The following is a 14,217-nucleotide window of genomic DNA, read 5'->3' on the forward strand; positions in this document are numbered from 1 at the left end:
AGCAGAGCAGGACAATCCCCTCCCTTGCCTGGCTGGTGATGCCGTGCCTGATGCCCCCAGGACAGGGTTGGCCCTCCTGGCTGCCAGGGCACTGCTGGCTCATGTTCCATTTCCCATGTCTGGATCAAACACTGAGATTAGGACCTCCAGATTTTACTGTGAGATCAGGGCCTCCAGATCTTGCTGTATCATTCAAAGCTCAGTTTGTGTAGTGCCCAATGATAGACACCTGACATAGAAGAAGGAAAACCACTTGGACCAACCCTAAAATATCTGAAGAGCATAGGTATAAACAAAAGCTACCTTGAGAATGTGTGCTGTGTTGGCTGTGCCTCTGAGCTCCTCAACACCCACAGGAGTCAGAAATAATTATTTCAGAAATAGCGTGGCCAGCAGGCCTAGGGAAGCTATTCTTCCCCTGTGCTCATTACTACTGAGGTCACACCTTGAGTCCTGTGCTCAGGTCTGGGCTCCTCAATTCAGGAAGGACTTTGATTTACTGGAGCAAATTCAGAAAAGGGAAACCAAGCTGTGAAGCACAACAAAGCCTGGAGCACAGGTCTTAAGAGAAGCAGGGAAACGAGGAGGCTCAGAGGAGACCTCATTGCTCTCAACAGCTCCCTGAAAGGAAGGGGTGGCCAGGTTGGGGTCAGACTTTTCTCTGAGGCAGTAAGACAAGAGGACACAGCCTTAAGCCGTGCCAGGGGACGTTAAAGTTGTACATTAGGAGTAATTTCTTCACAAAAATGGTGATTAGACATTGGAACAGGCTGCCCAGGGAGCGTGGAGTCACCGTCCCTGGAGGTGTTTAAGAAAACTCTGGACGTAGGACTCGGTGCCACGGTCTGGTTGACACGGTGGTGTTGGGTCACAGGTAGGATTCGATGATCTCGGAGATCTTTTCCACCCTCATTGATTCGGTGAATTCCAGCACAAGGTATCCGGTTAATCGGACACCCCGCGACTGCAGCGCCCGATGCCGGCCGCGGGCCGGGGAGAAGCGCTCCCAACGTGCCGCCGGCGGCCGGGTGACACCGCGCCGCAGGTCCCTCCCCTCCCGCCTCGCTCCTCCCGCTGCCGGCCTCGCCCCTCCCGGCGCGGGGCGGCAGTGCCCGGTGTCCCGGTGTCCCCGCCCCGCCGGCCGCCGCCGCCGTCGCCATGAAGTGCCACTACGAGGTGCTGGGCGTGAGGCGCGACGCCGCCGAGGAGGAGCTGAAGCGGGCGTACCGCCGGCTGGCGCTGCGCTGGCACCCGGGTACGGCCCGGGCCCGGCCCCGGCCCCGGCCCCGCGCGGCGCGGGGGCACCGCGCTGTCGCCTGGCTCGGTGCCGGGGGCGGCGGGGCGGCTGCTGCCGCCGAGCCTGACCGCCGCTGACACGGTATCGTTAAATTGTCCTGCAGATAAAAACCTCGAGAACGCGGAGGAGGCAGCGGAGCAGTTCAAGTTGATCCAGGCGGCGTACGACGTGCTCAGCGACCCACAGGAACGGGCCTGGTGAGCGGCGCTCGGCCTGGCAGAGGCTTTATTAGCCCGGGCTTGCCAGGGCTTGTCCTGCGCTGCTCCTGGGCCTCGCTGCCAGGCGGCGCGGGCAGCCGAGGGCAGGGGCAGCCGATGGGTTTAGGCTTTGCCAGAGTTTGAGCCAGGCAGCCCCGTGCCGGGGCACGGCTCGCACTCTCACCTTCCTCGTGGTGTTCCCGGAGCTGAAGGCGTGCTGGGCCCCGAGGAGCGCCCTGCCTGCAGCCGGGCTTGGCCTGCTTCCTCCTCCCCGAGCACGGGGCAGCTTTTCACGGCGGCTCTGGTCAGCCCTCAGGCCCTGGGCAGTGCATACAGGTGTTCACTTCTCGTTTGAAATACACACATACACATTTCTTAAGGGATTGCTATTCTAAATGTTCTGTGTAGCTTATCTTTCACATGGGCTGAAGCATCTACCAGATTACACAGCCAAACCCACCTCTCCTGAGTTTGGTCCTCCTTGAGAATACATGACTGTTTTTCAGTTTTTATGTGCTAATGTATGATTTGGGGTTTTTTTGAGTGCATGCAAGTATTGGGTGATTTAAATAGTGCCCCTTTCTGGAAGTTTGGTGAGGCATCTTTCTCAAATGTGATTGATTGATAGCTGGCCCTTGAAGAATTACTGCTATAGATATTGCAGATAAAATAATAGTAAGTAAAATAAAGATGAAGAGGGAATATCCACTGGGTCTGTCATGTTTTTTTCTCTCTGAAGACTTTGGATGTGAGAGACAAATTACGGCCAGTGGGTTAAGCTCTACAGTGATGTGATAGATGTACTTGTGTTAGTTTAGCAGCACTGAGGGGTGTTCCATGTCTCTACATCCTTGATGCTGTGAATTTTTTCCAGGTATGATAATCACAGGGAGGCTCTGCTGAAAGGGGGAGTTGATGGAGACTTCCAAGATGATAGCTTAGATCTGCTGCGCTACTTCACTGTTAGCTGTTACTCTGGATATGGGGATGATGAAAAGGTAAGGAATCAATTAATCTTTAATTAATCAGCTTAAATTTCATTACAGGTGTTAGCATTTGTTTTGTCATATGTAGAATTGTTAGCACAGTTTACGCAAATCCAAGACAAAACTTAACCCGGATGTATAAGGAGGCTTTAATTCTTGCATATTTTCCAACAGTTACTTAATCAAAATGTCCAGCTATGTTGTACAACCACAGATGTGTGCATATTGTTTATTTATCTCATATACTGAAGCATTCCAAGGCTTTGCAATACCGTCTGTTTATTTAGAAATACCTTTATCAAGCTAGAATGCTGAAAACTACACAAAAGCAATGTAACAATAGCCTTTGGGGGAAGGTGTGCTTGCTGTAATTGAATTACCTATTGGATTTTTGAATTTCCCATGGAATTTTAAAATACTCAAGAATAATATTTATTATATTGGAAAGCTCCAGGTGATTAGAAAAACATCCACCAGAGGAAATACTTACCTGTGCTTCTGTTACTGTACTAGTAGTCAGTTAGTGACATTTTAATTTAGAAAAATATAGGATATTTAATAGTGAATTTTATGTCTGGAACTTCCACAGAATTTGGTCCTGCGTAACTAGGAACTTATCACCATCTCCAGCATATGGAAATTTTCTTTTAAAATTGGTGTTTAGCTACCTGTGTGAGAGAGACAGACAGTGTGAGGAAGGTGGAAATAAAAGGCATGAGAGGTAGTAGAACTTTGTTAAGAAGGGTCTTGTACCTCAAGCAAGGCCTTTATCCTGGTTTTGAGTTGCTCTTGCAGTGTAGCAGTGTTTCTCTAGAATACACTGCATCTGAGTATTTGTACATCTATTATTGTGCCACACAAAAGGTTTGTTTGTTTGTTTGTTTCAGGGATTCTTTACAGTCTATCGACAAGTTTTTGAGAAGATTGCAAAGGAAGAGCTGGAATATATGACACAGGAAGATATTGAAGAATTCCCCATGTTTGGGTATTCCCATAGTGACTATGATACGGTAAGGGCAAGTGTAAAACTGCACTGCAGGTAACAGAGTTAAACCACTACTTTGTCGCAAAGGAGGGGTGCCTGCTGATCTCTGAGGTGCATACCATGCATCTGTGGTTATCGTAGACCATTGCTGCAAAGGAAGTGCTCGTGGTCTGATTCATACTTAGGTGAACTAAAATTGGTGTTTCCTGTTGGACTATAGTATTAGCCAGGCCTGCTGGGTGAGTTGTCAGACAGATGCTTCACAGGGCCAGCTATCAATTACACCAATGGAACTTAAGTCTAGTGCAAGACCTATAAAACAAAAGAATGGCTGTTTTCTTTACTTCCTGATGAGAATAGTTTACCAGTGTTTAACACAACTTATGTTACAAACAGGGGTACTGAGCTAATTTTTTTTCCTGTAACATAACTGAGCTAATTTTTTTCCTGTAGTATCTTGCCTCATACAGTCAAACTGCATAGCACTTAGTGTGTAGCACAGCCTTTAGAAAGTAGATGTGGTGTTGACTGTCAGTGTGAGCTGCCATTATGATTACATTGTCATCTGCAATTAGCTTGTAGTCAGATTTGATTAAGAAAAAATTGCATGCTTTCCTCTGTGAAGAAGGAAAAGAAAGTGTATGGGTACTTGTATAACTTGAATTTGTGTCATCTGGTTTGCCAACTACTTGTTATAATCTATCAGACTATCAGATTTAGGATTTTTTTAAGGTTACCGGTATTTCTATGTTGAAATGAAATAATGAGGTGATAACACTTGCCCTAGGGAATAACTGCACAGTATGAAGTGCACTCAAATGTTGCTTCTAGTGTGGTACTTCTCCCTGTCACTTTCTCTGTATGTCTAATTATTTATGAAATTTGAATTGATTCATACCTTACAATTTAGTAGCTTCAGTGATACAAGATTTGGCTAGAGTTGGAAACAAAAGTTACAAATCAAACTTCTGAAGAAGTGCCAGAAGGGGTGTTTGGATGTGGGGAGAAGTTACAGGATGGCTTAACAAATGGAAATTTTTCCCAAGGAGAATACACAGTATCTCTAGATCAGCTAAAATATGTCCTTTAATGTTGTTATCTTGAAACATCTTTTGAAAACTGCTTGTTTTGAGGCCATGGCACAGATACGATTGTAGACTCAAAATGGCTTTAATGCTTATGTCAATTAATAAGTGCAAAAATGACTGAAATTCTGATTCAACAGGCTTTGACATCTGCGTAGTTCACACTGTTCTGGAAGCAGAGTGCTCGCTTTTTTCCCCCCTAGGGATTCGTAGGGGTATTTTATAGGAAATAGCTTCTGATAAGTAGAGAGGTAATTTTCCCTGTTGTCTTATATTCAGACAAGGAGATTATACTGTCAGCGGATTCCAGCATTGCAGTGCTCACTTCTCTACGCCGTAGGAATATAATGGAGAAGGAGTTTTAGAAGGGAGCTGCAAAAACTATACAAAGGCTTTAAATCTGTGATGTGAATGCTCTCTGGTTTGGTCTCCTTTGTGAATTCACAAGAAGCATGAGCGGCAGCTTGGTCAGAGCCAGGCAGCCAGGAAAGATATTCTTAAGGCTGTGAGTTCACCAGCATTCATGGGAAGAGAAGACTTACAGGTCAACAAAAAGGATCAGTTCCAGGTATGAGTAGCAGGCAAAACAAAATCCACTTGGGAGTTCAGCAAAGGCTGCTGTACAGGCTGCTGGTGAGTGCCAGACATGTGCAGCAGGATAGCTGCTGAGAGTGGGGAGAGTCCCACTCCCCATCTGGTGAAGGGGAGGATGATCCCCGTCATTAGTTGGTGGGTGTGCATCCTTTTGCACAAAAGTATCCTCTTCAGAAGCAGAAATCTGAGGTAGGTAGTCTAATATTACTTAGGTTATTGGATGAAATATGAATGTTTATTGGTTATTTTTTGTGATAGCAGAGAAAAACTGTAGTTACTTAACCGTTGAGAAGCCACAGCCATGAACTTCACATGTAGATAGGCTACTGAAAGTTATTGTTGAGTTTTTTTTATTCCTGTGAATAACAATTGATAGTTTTAGTTCCTGTGAGTAAAAATGGCAGAGGAGGAAGAAGAGAACTCACTAGAAAAAACATTAAACTATGAGGTTAAATATTTCTCCGAGGTATCCCAAAATATGAGCAGTTGGGCATATAGAAGTGAGTAGTAAAAGGGCAGATTGATGGGACAAGTAGTGTAAGAAGGGAGTTTAGACATATCTTGATTGCTGAATATACAAAATACAGAAGGACAATAATTATTTGGAGAGAAATAAAGAACAAACCCAAAGAGATTATGATACCACGTTATTAGTCCAGCATTTACACGTGAATAGTAAAAGGCAGGAGAATAAGTAACAATCACTTACTTTTTATTCTGATGTGAAAGCTAGGGGGCATCATTTTAGCCTACAGTCATGTAGTTTGCTAACAAAACAGGAGTAAATGTTTCTTCACATAGCCATTTCTTAAACTGTGCATGTCACAGTTCCTTGCTGTTGTATCATCAAGGGCTATTCATTTCTGTCTTGTGCAGGAAGCAGAGAGAATATACAAGGAAGAAATAGCATTATGCATTTGTTTTGCTGCTTTTTTTATGCTGTGCAAATGTGTGGCTGACCTCTGGTGTGGTGTAATGTGGAGTGTGTGTTTAATGTGTGTTTAACATTTGTAGGTAAGTACCAGCTTGCAGGCAGCATGTGTGATTCTGATTGTGCTTTTCAGTTTGACAGGAGAAATACAGCACAGTTAAGTAACTGGACACTAGTGTCAGCGTGATCCAGTCCTGCAGTGGGATATTTTTAGAAGTTGAAGTTTGTAACAGTGTAGATAAGGTTGTTGAATTGATGTGCTTTCAAACTTCAAGGATGATGTTAGAAATTTTGCAAAATCTTCATTGCTCTGAGGCAAAACCGGCCTGTGTAGAAGTTGGAAAAAAACTGTTACAAAAGCCCTGAATTATTTCTGTTTTTTCTGTCCTTCCTCAACAAGTGACTTAGTTTTGTTTTTTCTTATAGGTAGTCCACCCTTTCTATGCATATTGGCAGAGTTTCTGTACTCAGAAAAACTTTTCTTGGAAAGAAGAGTATGACACACGACAGGCCTCAAACCGCTGGGAGAAAAGAGCAATGGAAAAAGAGAACAAGAAAACGAGAGAGAAAGCAAGGAAAGAGAGGAATGAACTGATCCGCCAGCTAGTAGCCTTTATTCGTAAGAGGGATAAAAGAGTACAGGCTCACAGAAAACTTGTAGAAGAACAAAATGCAGAAAAAACTAGGAAAGCAGAGGAATTTCGGAGGCAACAGAAGCTAAAACAAGCCAAGTATGTACATGTGGAACAAATGTTTTTTTTAACTTGAAGGAATTATCTATGAAGATACAATATAGTCTTAGATTCTAATAGTAGCTCCACTTGCTCTTTTAAACATCCTTGAAAATTTTACGTACTAATTCTGGGCTCAAGTTCTGAGCTTTTTAAAACTCAGGTTTCTTCATTGTATTGACTTGTAGAGATCTAAAATAACGGGGGAATGGTTATCTGGGTGCTGTAATAGCCCATAACCCAGTGTGCTTTTATTTTAGCTGAGGAAATAAAATTTAATAGTTACCTATTTTCCTTTAAAGAAAAAAGAATGTAACTTGTAGAATAAGAGAGAACAACTTGGACTTAGATCACCTGCCTTAGAGCTGTACCTGCTAAGAAGAAAGAGGGGATAATGAACTTAGCTTTGTCTTCCCTCGGAATTCTTTGGAAAGGACTCTTTCCTTGGACTAAATACAGTGTCAAAGTTTGGCTTTTTTGCCAAAATAGGAAGAGGTGGCTTCCCAACTATAGCCACAATTTATTTTTTCAACTGGAAGAACTGTTTACCTGCACATAAGAGGGAGGAGCTTAAATTCTTATTAAGAGTGCAGTTGCAAAATAATGGCATATGATTAAAATTACGTAGTAACATAAATGGAGTAAATTATGTACTATTTTTCTATATATACATATATATTTTCACCCTTTAGGGAAGATAATGTAGGGTTATGCATTTACTGACAAGTGGCTTGATAATTCTGAGACAAGAAGCCAGCTGAGAAAAATACAACTGTCCTGTGATGCCATATTTGATAACTTGGGGCACACTTAAATTGGGAAAACTGAGACGGTACATTCCCATAGCACACAGTCAACGAGTAATTTGCTTGTGGATTTTGTTGTGAGTTTGTGTGGCATTCACATTCTCTGAGCAGAGAGACAAAAGTCTCTCTCTCAAGAGTTTTTCCCTAGAAAAACACAGAGAGAAGAAGAGAAAAACAATTCTTACCTCTACTTGCTACTCCTGTTGTTTTGCACATGTAGAAGGTGTTAAGATTGTTTACCTGAAATGATTTGTCAATTGAATTCTACTGAAGATAGTTTTGTTTCCTTGGCCATTGGAAAAAGCTGTGTCCTGACTGTCAGGAGACAGTCATGAGTATTCTTGAGTATTCTTTAGTATTCTTCAGTGTTCTTTGTAGTATAGTTATAGTCTAGTATAATGTAATATAATATAGTTTAATAAAGCAATTGTTCAGCCTTCTGAATCAATAAAGTCAGATACCAATCACTCCCTTTGTTGGGGGCGCCCTGTTTTACTCTAAGTTTAGATCTTAGAGTGGGTTTAAGATGACTTCCTTGCTGTCAGCTTGATACTGACCATGCTGCACAACATCTTCTGCCTGAAATTCAGGAACCCACCTATGTTAGTATGTTAGTATCTCTGCTTGTACTGCAGAGGTGCACATTGACATCACAACTTAACTCAGATTGCTCAGATTTCCAATTGTTTGCTCCATCGTAATATGTTCAGCACTTTCCTCCTGAAATGCTGAAGAACAGTTATCTTGAAGTGGAAATTACCTTTCAGTAACACTGTTCCTGTAGTTCCCATCTCAGGGACACCGTGTAGAAGTTACTGTATTCTGCTTGCAGGCTTGCTGAGCAGTACAAAGAGCAGAGCTGGATAACTATGTCAGATCTGGAGAGAGAGCTGCAAGAGATGGAGGCACAATATGAAAAGGAATTTGGAGATGGATCAGGTGGTGAAGATGAATTAGAAGAACAGGAGACAAAAAGCATCGAAGGTATGGTGAGTGGGGAGGTGATGTATAATGAGTCACTGCAGTATGAGTGTGGTTCACTTACAGCCTCAGATTCACAGTTCTGACTATAATGCAGCTCACTCCCTCCCTCTGAGGTTGCTGGGCTAGAGTCTGTCCCTCTCTGGTGTTTTTGTTTGAACAAGCTGCAGCTGTTAATTTAGACCAATGTCTGATTTGGTGGGGTGGTCTTGAGCTGTCTGAGTGTCAGTAGTACTGGAGAAATTGAATGTCAGTACTGTGACTATTTTCCGATGCTTAAAGAGCATCTTGTTCAAGAATTGCTCATCTGACTTTGTCTCTCTGATCCCCACTGATCTCTTCAGACAAACTGAATGATGAAACTGAAGAAGCTGAACTTGTTGATGGTCTATACTGCCCTGCTTGTGACAAATTGTTAAAAACTGAGAAAGCGTAAGTATTTGTGGTTGGGGATTTGTGGCTGGAGGTGTTGTGTTTTAAGTAATTTAAAACTGCATTTTAGAGAATTTTTAACTTCACATAATGATGAGTATTGTCTTTCCAGTAAAGACATTGTCAGTGCAGAATTTTCCATACTTAGTAGTGCTGGATAATGGGCGTGTTGTTAATTTATGTGTAATTATAACTGTGTTTGCTCAGAGCAACCTGCAGTAACAATCTGGTCTTCACAGCATGAAGAATCACGAAAAATCAAAGAAGCATCGGGAGATGGTATCACTGTTACGACAGCAATTGGAAGAGGAGGAAGGGAGATTTCCTGTGTCTTCGAATGATGCAGATGGCATACAGACCAAAGAGGAGGAAGAAACAGAAGACATACCCAAACAGAAGTACTTCAAATTGTTTTTAATTTTATCATGACTCATTATTTACTAAGTCTTAGTAGCCTTCAGAGGGAGCTCCTGATGATTTGCCACTGCATTGCTCTCAGTATTGTGCAATTTGAAATACTTCTTAGCATCAGAGTTCCAGTAAAACACATGCCTTTGCATGACTACATTCGGGTGCCATAAAGCAACAGACTTATGTTTTCTCTGCTGCCTAAAGTTATATGTTAAGGAAAAGAAGAGTTTGTTATTTTTCAAGCGGAAGGACTTCCACAGAACTAGTGCATATTGGTTTGGTACTTACTGTCAATTGATTGCTGGCATAAATGGAGAATGAGTGTGGTCAAGGTCAGAATTGTTACACAGCTTAATTTTTTAAACAGCCAGAGCATAATCCCAACTATATCACTAGCATCTTTGGGTTCAGTCTGAGCAGGACAAATGTTTTACTAAATGCAGTGAGTTGTTTGCGAGACCTATTGTTTCATTTCTGGCCTGAGTAACTTTCTTTTTGTGGCTACCTAATATCATGTTAAGAGGATAAAGGAAAGGTATAGCTTGATATCTTTTTAGAAATCCTACTAGCTTTTGGGGGTTTTCTGTAAAAAAAGGTAATTTTAAAATTATCTTTACAGACTCTCAAAGAAACAAAGGAAGAAGCAGAAGACAATGAAGGTATGGGAACTTTACAACCCAGTTTTCTTAAAAATACAAAAACTGGCATTTAACTCCTGACAAATTATTTCTGTCCTGCAGAACAGGAGAACTTGAAATTCCACAGAGTTTTAAACCTATTTAAAAATATTTTAAATTATTTTTTTGCCGCCAGAATAACTTTTATTAGATTTATTATAATCATATTTTATGATAAGAACATCATAGACCTCACTACATTATGTTAGTGCAGATGCTAATATGTTGTGCTGACTCTAAAAAGGCTGTAGTCTGAAGTATAAGAAAAACAGATGGAAACAGGCAGATGGGGAGAATGCAAGGAATTGATCAGTAAGACCAGCAGTGGCCTTGGTGCATTGAGAGCTCAGTTTGGTGGTCACTTCTGGCTTTAGCTGGAGTTGGTATAATGTGTTGTTTTTTAATCTGTAATTTAGAGAGGGTCAAAAAGACTGCCACAGTATTGGTTTTCTGCTGGCACTGTAGCTGTTGGAATGAACACATCCATTCCACCTTTCTCTTGAACTGCAGACAAAAGTAACACCAGTCTGTTGTACTCCAGGATCTGAGTCTGTGTGTTATTTCACAGATATGTGCTGACAGCAGTAGGTTAAATTCACTAAGAGCAAGCTGTTTCAGGCTTGAGTGGCAGGGGTGTCATAGTCAGCATGCTCCTCTGCCTTCCTCAAACTTCATCCTTTTCAAGTACTTACTCCTCAGACCTACCCTTGTTCCAGTCAGCTGTCTGTACCAGGTCCTGCCTCTTCCATGCTTTCCCCTCTAATTTCCTATTCTCCACTCACCTTTTTTGCTCTCTCCCACTCCATCATTATCTATTGTTCTTAAGAAACTTCTCTGAGACTTTCAAGTAACTGAAGCTTCCTGGCTGGTGCAGTTGCATAATCTGAGTATTGGCTGGACCTTCATGTTTCTGTGCAGGTCATGAGGCTTCAGATAACTCTTTCCTCCTCTGTTTGAGACCAGAAGGTCTGTTCTCACTGCAGGGGTGGCACATAGTCACTGTGGCTCTGCTCCATCAGTTTGCTACAGCCTGGACAGTAGGTGCCACTCTTGTGTTGCTCAACTGCTCAACTGCAATCTTGTGCTGGGAAATCCTCACCTCCATCTTCTGCCAAGCATTGTGGAGTACTGGGGATCTCTGTGGGTTTTATTTTCTTTTCCTGAAGTTAGGATTAGTCAAGTTTTTTTCAGGTGGCTGAGACTGTGCACTAGAGATCATAAGAGTTGCATTAATGTGGTGTTAGGTCAAATTTGTTATTGTGCTTCTGGGAGTTTTGCTGTTCTGCTTCAGACAGGGAGTTGATATTTTGCCAAACCATGTATTGAGTCTAATCTGGCACATGGAAAAGGCTGCCAGTATCTGCTGGGCAAGGAAATTACAGTATGTCTGCCTAATTTCAGTCAGCTCAGTTATTTTGGCTCCAGTGTCCTAACGCAGTTGTCTGGCACAGAAAATTTTAGTCTAAATAATTAACCCTTCACAAAGTTATAAGCCAAGCCACTACCTGTGAAATGAGAAATGGTAGTCAGAACAGGATGAACCCTGTGTGTAATTAAAAGCTACCTTCATTCTCCTCTTCTGTAGTTTCAGAGGCTGTTTTATTGGTGTTTCTTCCCTTCACCACAGGTGGCCTCATCTTTCAAAACAGGAGAACTAAGGTTTTACATGTTACAGTCTCACTGAAAACACACAGTAAAATTAAGAGGGTCCATGGCTTTCTCTCCTCCCAACCCACCCATGTTTGAGGTAAATGAGTATAATACTATAAACATAGTCACCAACGAACTGAAAGTTTTTAACTTGGATTTTTTTTGTTTGGACAGAGTTATGAGGACTCTTTTCATCAAAGTGCTGATGAAGAAACAGTTGAACAAAAGGAAGTGCCCAGCATGGAGAAGGACAGTGGCTCAACAGAGGAGTTAAATGATGGCCAAAGATGTGCTGTGTCAGAGGACGCTGGCATTGCGGATGATAGCAGCCAAGAGAATGAAACAAAAAGTGAAGCAAAAAGGTATGTTGGTTGCAACATTGCAGTTGCTGTGTCATTCTGTGTCATGTTTGATATTGTCAAATAAGGACAGATTTACTCTCAAATGTGGACTCTGGGGGCTGCTCATCAAAACTGGTTTGAATAAATACCAAATGAAGTGTGTAGGAACTTCTTTGGAAGTGGTATTTGACTGCAGATTGCTGCCATATCATTTCCCAGGAGCTGATTCAACATTCTGAGATTACCAATTGACTGTATAATTTTTTTTTTTTCTGGTTGCACTTACATTTTGTTGTGGGAAGCAAGAACAGGGGAAAGCAACAGAGACATTGAAAACTGAAAAGCATCAGAAGCTTGTAAATGCCTAATGTTCCTGTGCACTGATTTTGGTTCCTCTTTGTCTGTTAGCAGCACTAAGCCTAAAGGGAAAAAAGCCAAGGAAGCAAAAAAGTCTGCTAAAGTGTCTTCAGAGAGCTCAACAGTGGTATGTCAAATTACTTATGCTATTTAAAATAGAATCATAGGTTGGAAGGAACCTTAAAGATCATCTAGTTCCTGTAGACCAAAGTGCTCAAAGCCCCATCCAACCTGGCCTTGGACACTTTCAGGGATGAGGCATCCACAAGTTTTCTATGCCAATGCCTTATCACCCTTACAGTAAAGAATTTCTTCATAATGTGTAATCTAGACCTGCCCTCTGTCAGTTGAAGACCATTGCCCACTGATCTGTTGCTTTGCCCGTGTAAAAAGTCACTCTCCCTCCTTCATGTAAGCCCCCTTAAGGCACAGGAAGGCTGCTATGAGTTCTCACTGGAGCCTTCTCTTCAGCTTTCTCAGCCTGTCTTTATAAGAGGGGTAAAAGGTGGGGATTATATAACTGCAAAGAAGGCTGGTTTTGGTCACCTCCAGTCCACCAATTCTGCCCCTATGATTTTGATAGAACTGAAACTTCAGCTCTTGTCTTCAAAGAGAAATGCAGGACTCAACTTAATTTCTAGGAGAGCTGGTGCAGTTCTGTGTGCAAGGCAGTTAAAATAAATTAAACAGCTGCGGACAGAGCTGTTGTCACCCAGCAGGTGACAGGTAGTGCTGTTTGCATCTTTCTCAATATTGATGCTTGCCAGAGAGCAACACTTTGTAGTAACTACAGCTAAGACATACTAAATTCACTGCACCTCAGAGCCCAAAGCATTACCTGTATAGTCAGGTGAAATCAAAACTTTCCTTTAGTTTGAATTAGATTTGCAAGGCTTCCATTCTTGGTTTTACTTAAAGCACTCTGATATATCGTGATGTTATATTTGCAATTATTTTTTTAAAATATGTGTTTGATTGTTAATGAATAATGAAATATTGATTATGGAAACAAACAGCTTATTCCTGCTTCATTGCCAAGGTGAAACTGTGTGCAAGAAATTGGCATATTGTACTGATGACATATTCAATACAAATGTGAAGCATTCTTTTTTTTTTTTCTCATTGTAGAATGAAGTTCCTATCCACTGTGTAACCTGCAACTGTGCATTTCCATCCCGAAATAAGTTGTTTGAACACCTGAAAGTCACAGGACATGCAAGGGCAACAACAACACCAGCTGTAAATGGAGCTGTGAACACCAAAAACAAAAAAGAGAAACGTAAAAACAGATAGAACTTTGCTATAGTGACAGTCTTCAGAATTGTACATTAACACTCTGACAAAACTGAAACATGCACACTGCCTGTGTCTGGAGTTAAACACAGAAGGCAAGTACCAGTGTAGGAAAAAAATGAAGATGCACAAAAGGAATACTGTCTTGTGGAAGACTCTGTGCTTTCTTCTGTTCTTAAAAGCCTTCCTTTAATCATAGAATGGTTTGGTGTCATGGCACAGGTGGATGTTCCTTCCACCAAGCCACCTTGTCTAAGGCCCTGTACCCTGAGTGGCTTTCACACTATAACTGGGGATATAGTAACTCAAAGCTATTCACTCTGTGTTCCTGTAAAACCTGCATGGATTATTTCCACACAGAGGAAATAATAAATTATTTTGACATGTGTGCTGTTGCTTTTCTTTTGAGAGGGCTCAGCTCAGAGTGAGTAGCCAGTAGCAGGGCCTATGCTCTGTTGGTGAG

The 14,217-nt window shown here is 42.0% G+C and overlaps 1 protein-coding gene across 2 annotated transcripts; it reads left to right on the forward strand.

Annotated features, from left to right (window-relative positions):
- The first annotated feature begins 1,084 nt into the window (after positions 1-1,084).
- Positions 1,085-14,142, forward strand: DNAJC21 (DnaJ heat shock protein family (Hsp40) member C21). Of its 2 annotated transcripts, none has more exons than XM_084225078.1 (12): positions 1,085-1,255; positions 1,401-1,494; positions 2,369-2,492; positions 3,368-3,490; positions 6,502-6,806; positions 8,445-8,596; positions 8,938-9,025; positions 9,265-9,423; positions 10,056-10,095; positions 11,938-12,125; positions 12,513-12,588; positions 13,590-14,142. In XM_084225078.1, the coding sequence occupies exons 1-12, from the start codon at positions 1,159-1,161 to the stop codon at positions 13,752-13,754; spliced, it is 1,611 nt and encodes a 536-aa protein (XP_084081204.1). In that variant the 5' UTR covers positions 1,085-1,158; the 3' UTR covers positions 13,755-14,142. The 2 variants fall into 2 exon arrangements, with proteins under 2 accessions (XP_084081204.1, XP_084081205.1); XM_084225079.1 differs by having other exon boundaries at positions 12,516-12,588.
- The last annotated feature ends 75 nt before the right edge of the window (positions 14,143-14,217 follow it).

This window comes from Fringilla coelebs (genome assembly GCF_963513975.1).
Source record: "Fringilla coelebs genome assembly, chromosome: Z".
NCBI classification, from domain to species: domain Eukaryota; kingdom Metazoa; phylum Chordata; class Aves; order Passeriformes; family Fringillidae; genus Fringilla; species Fringilla coelebs.

Coding starts and splice junctions, on each gene's coding strand:
- DNAJC21 (XM_084225078.1), top strand. CDS start 1,159: ATGAAGTGCCACTACGAGGTGCTGGGCGTGAGGCGCGACGCCGCCGAG. Junction 9,424..10,055: donor GAAGACATACCCAAACAGAA/GTACTTCAAATT, acceptor TTATCTTTACAG/ACTCTCAAAGAAACAAAGGA. Junction 12,589..13,589: donor CTTCAGAGAGCTCAACAGTG/GTATGTCAAATT, acceptor TTCTCATTGTAG/AATGAAGTTCCTATCCACTG.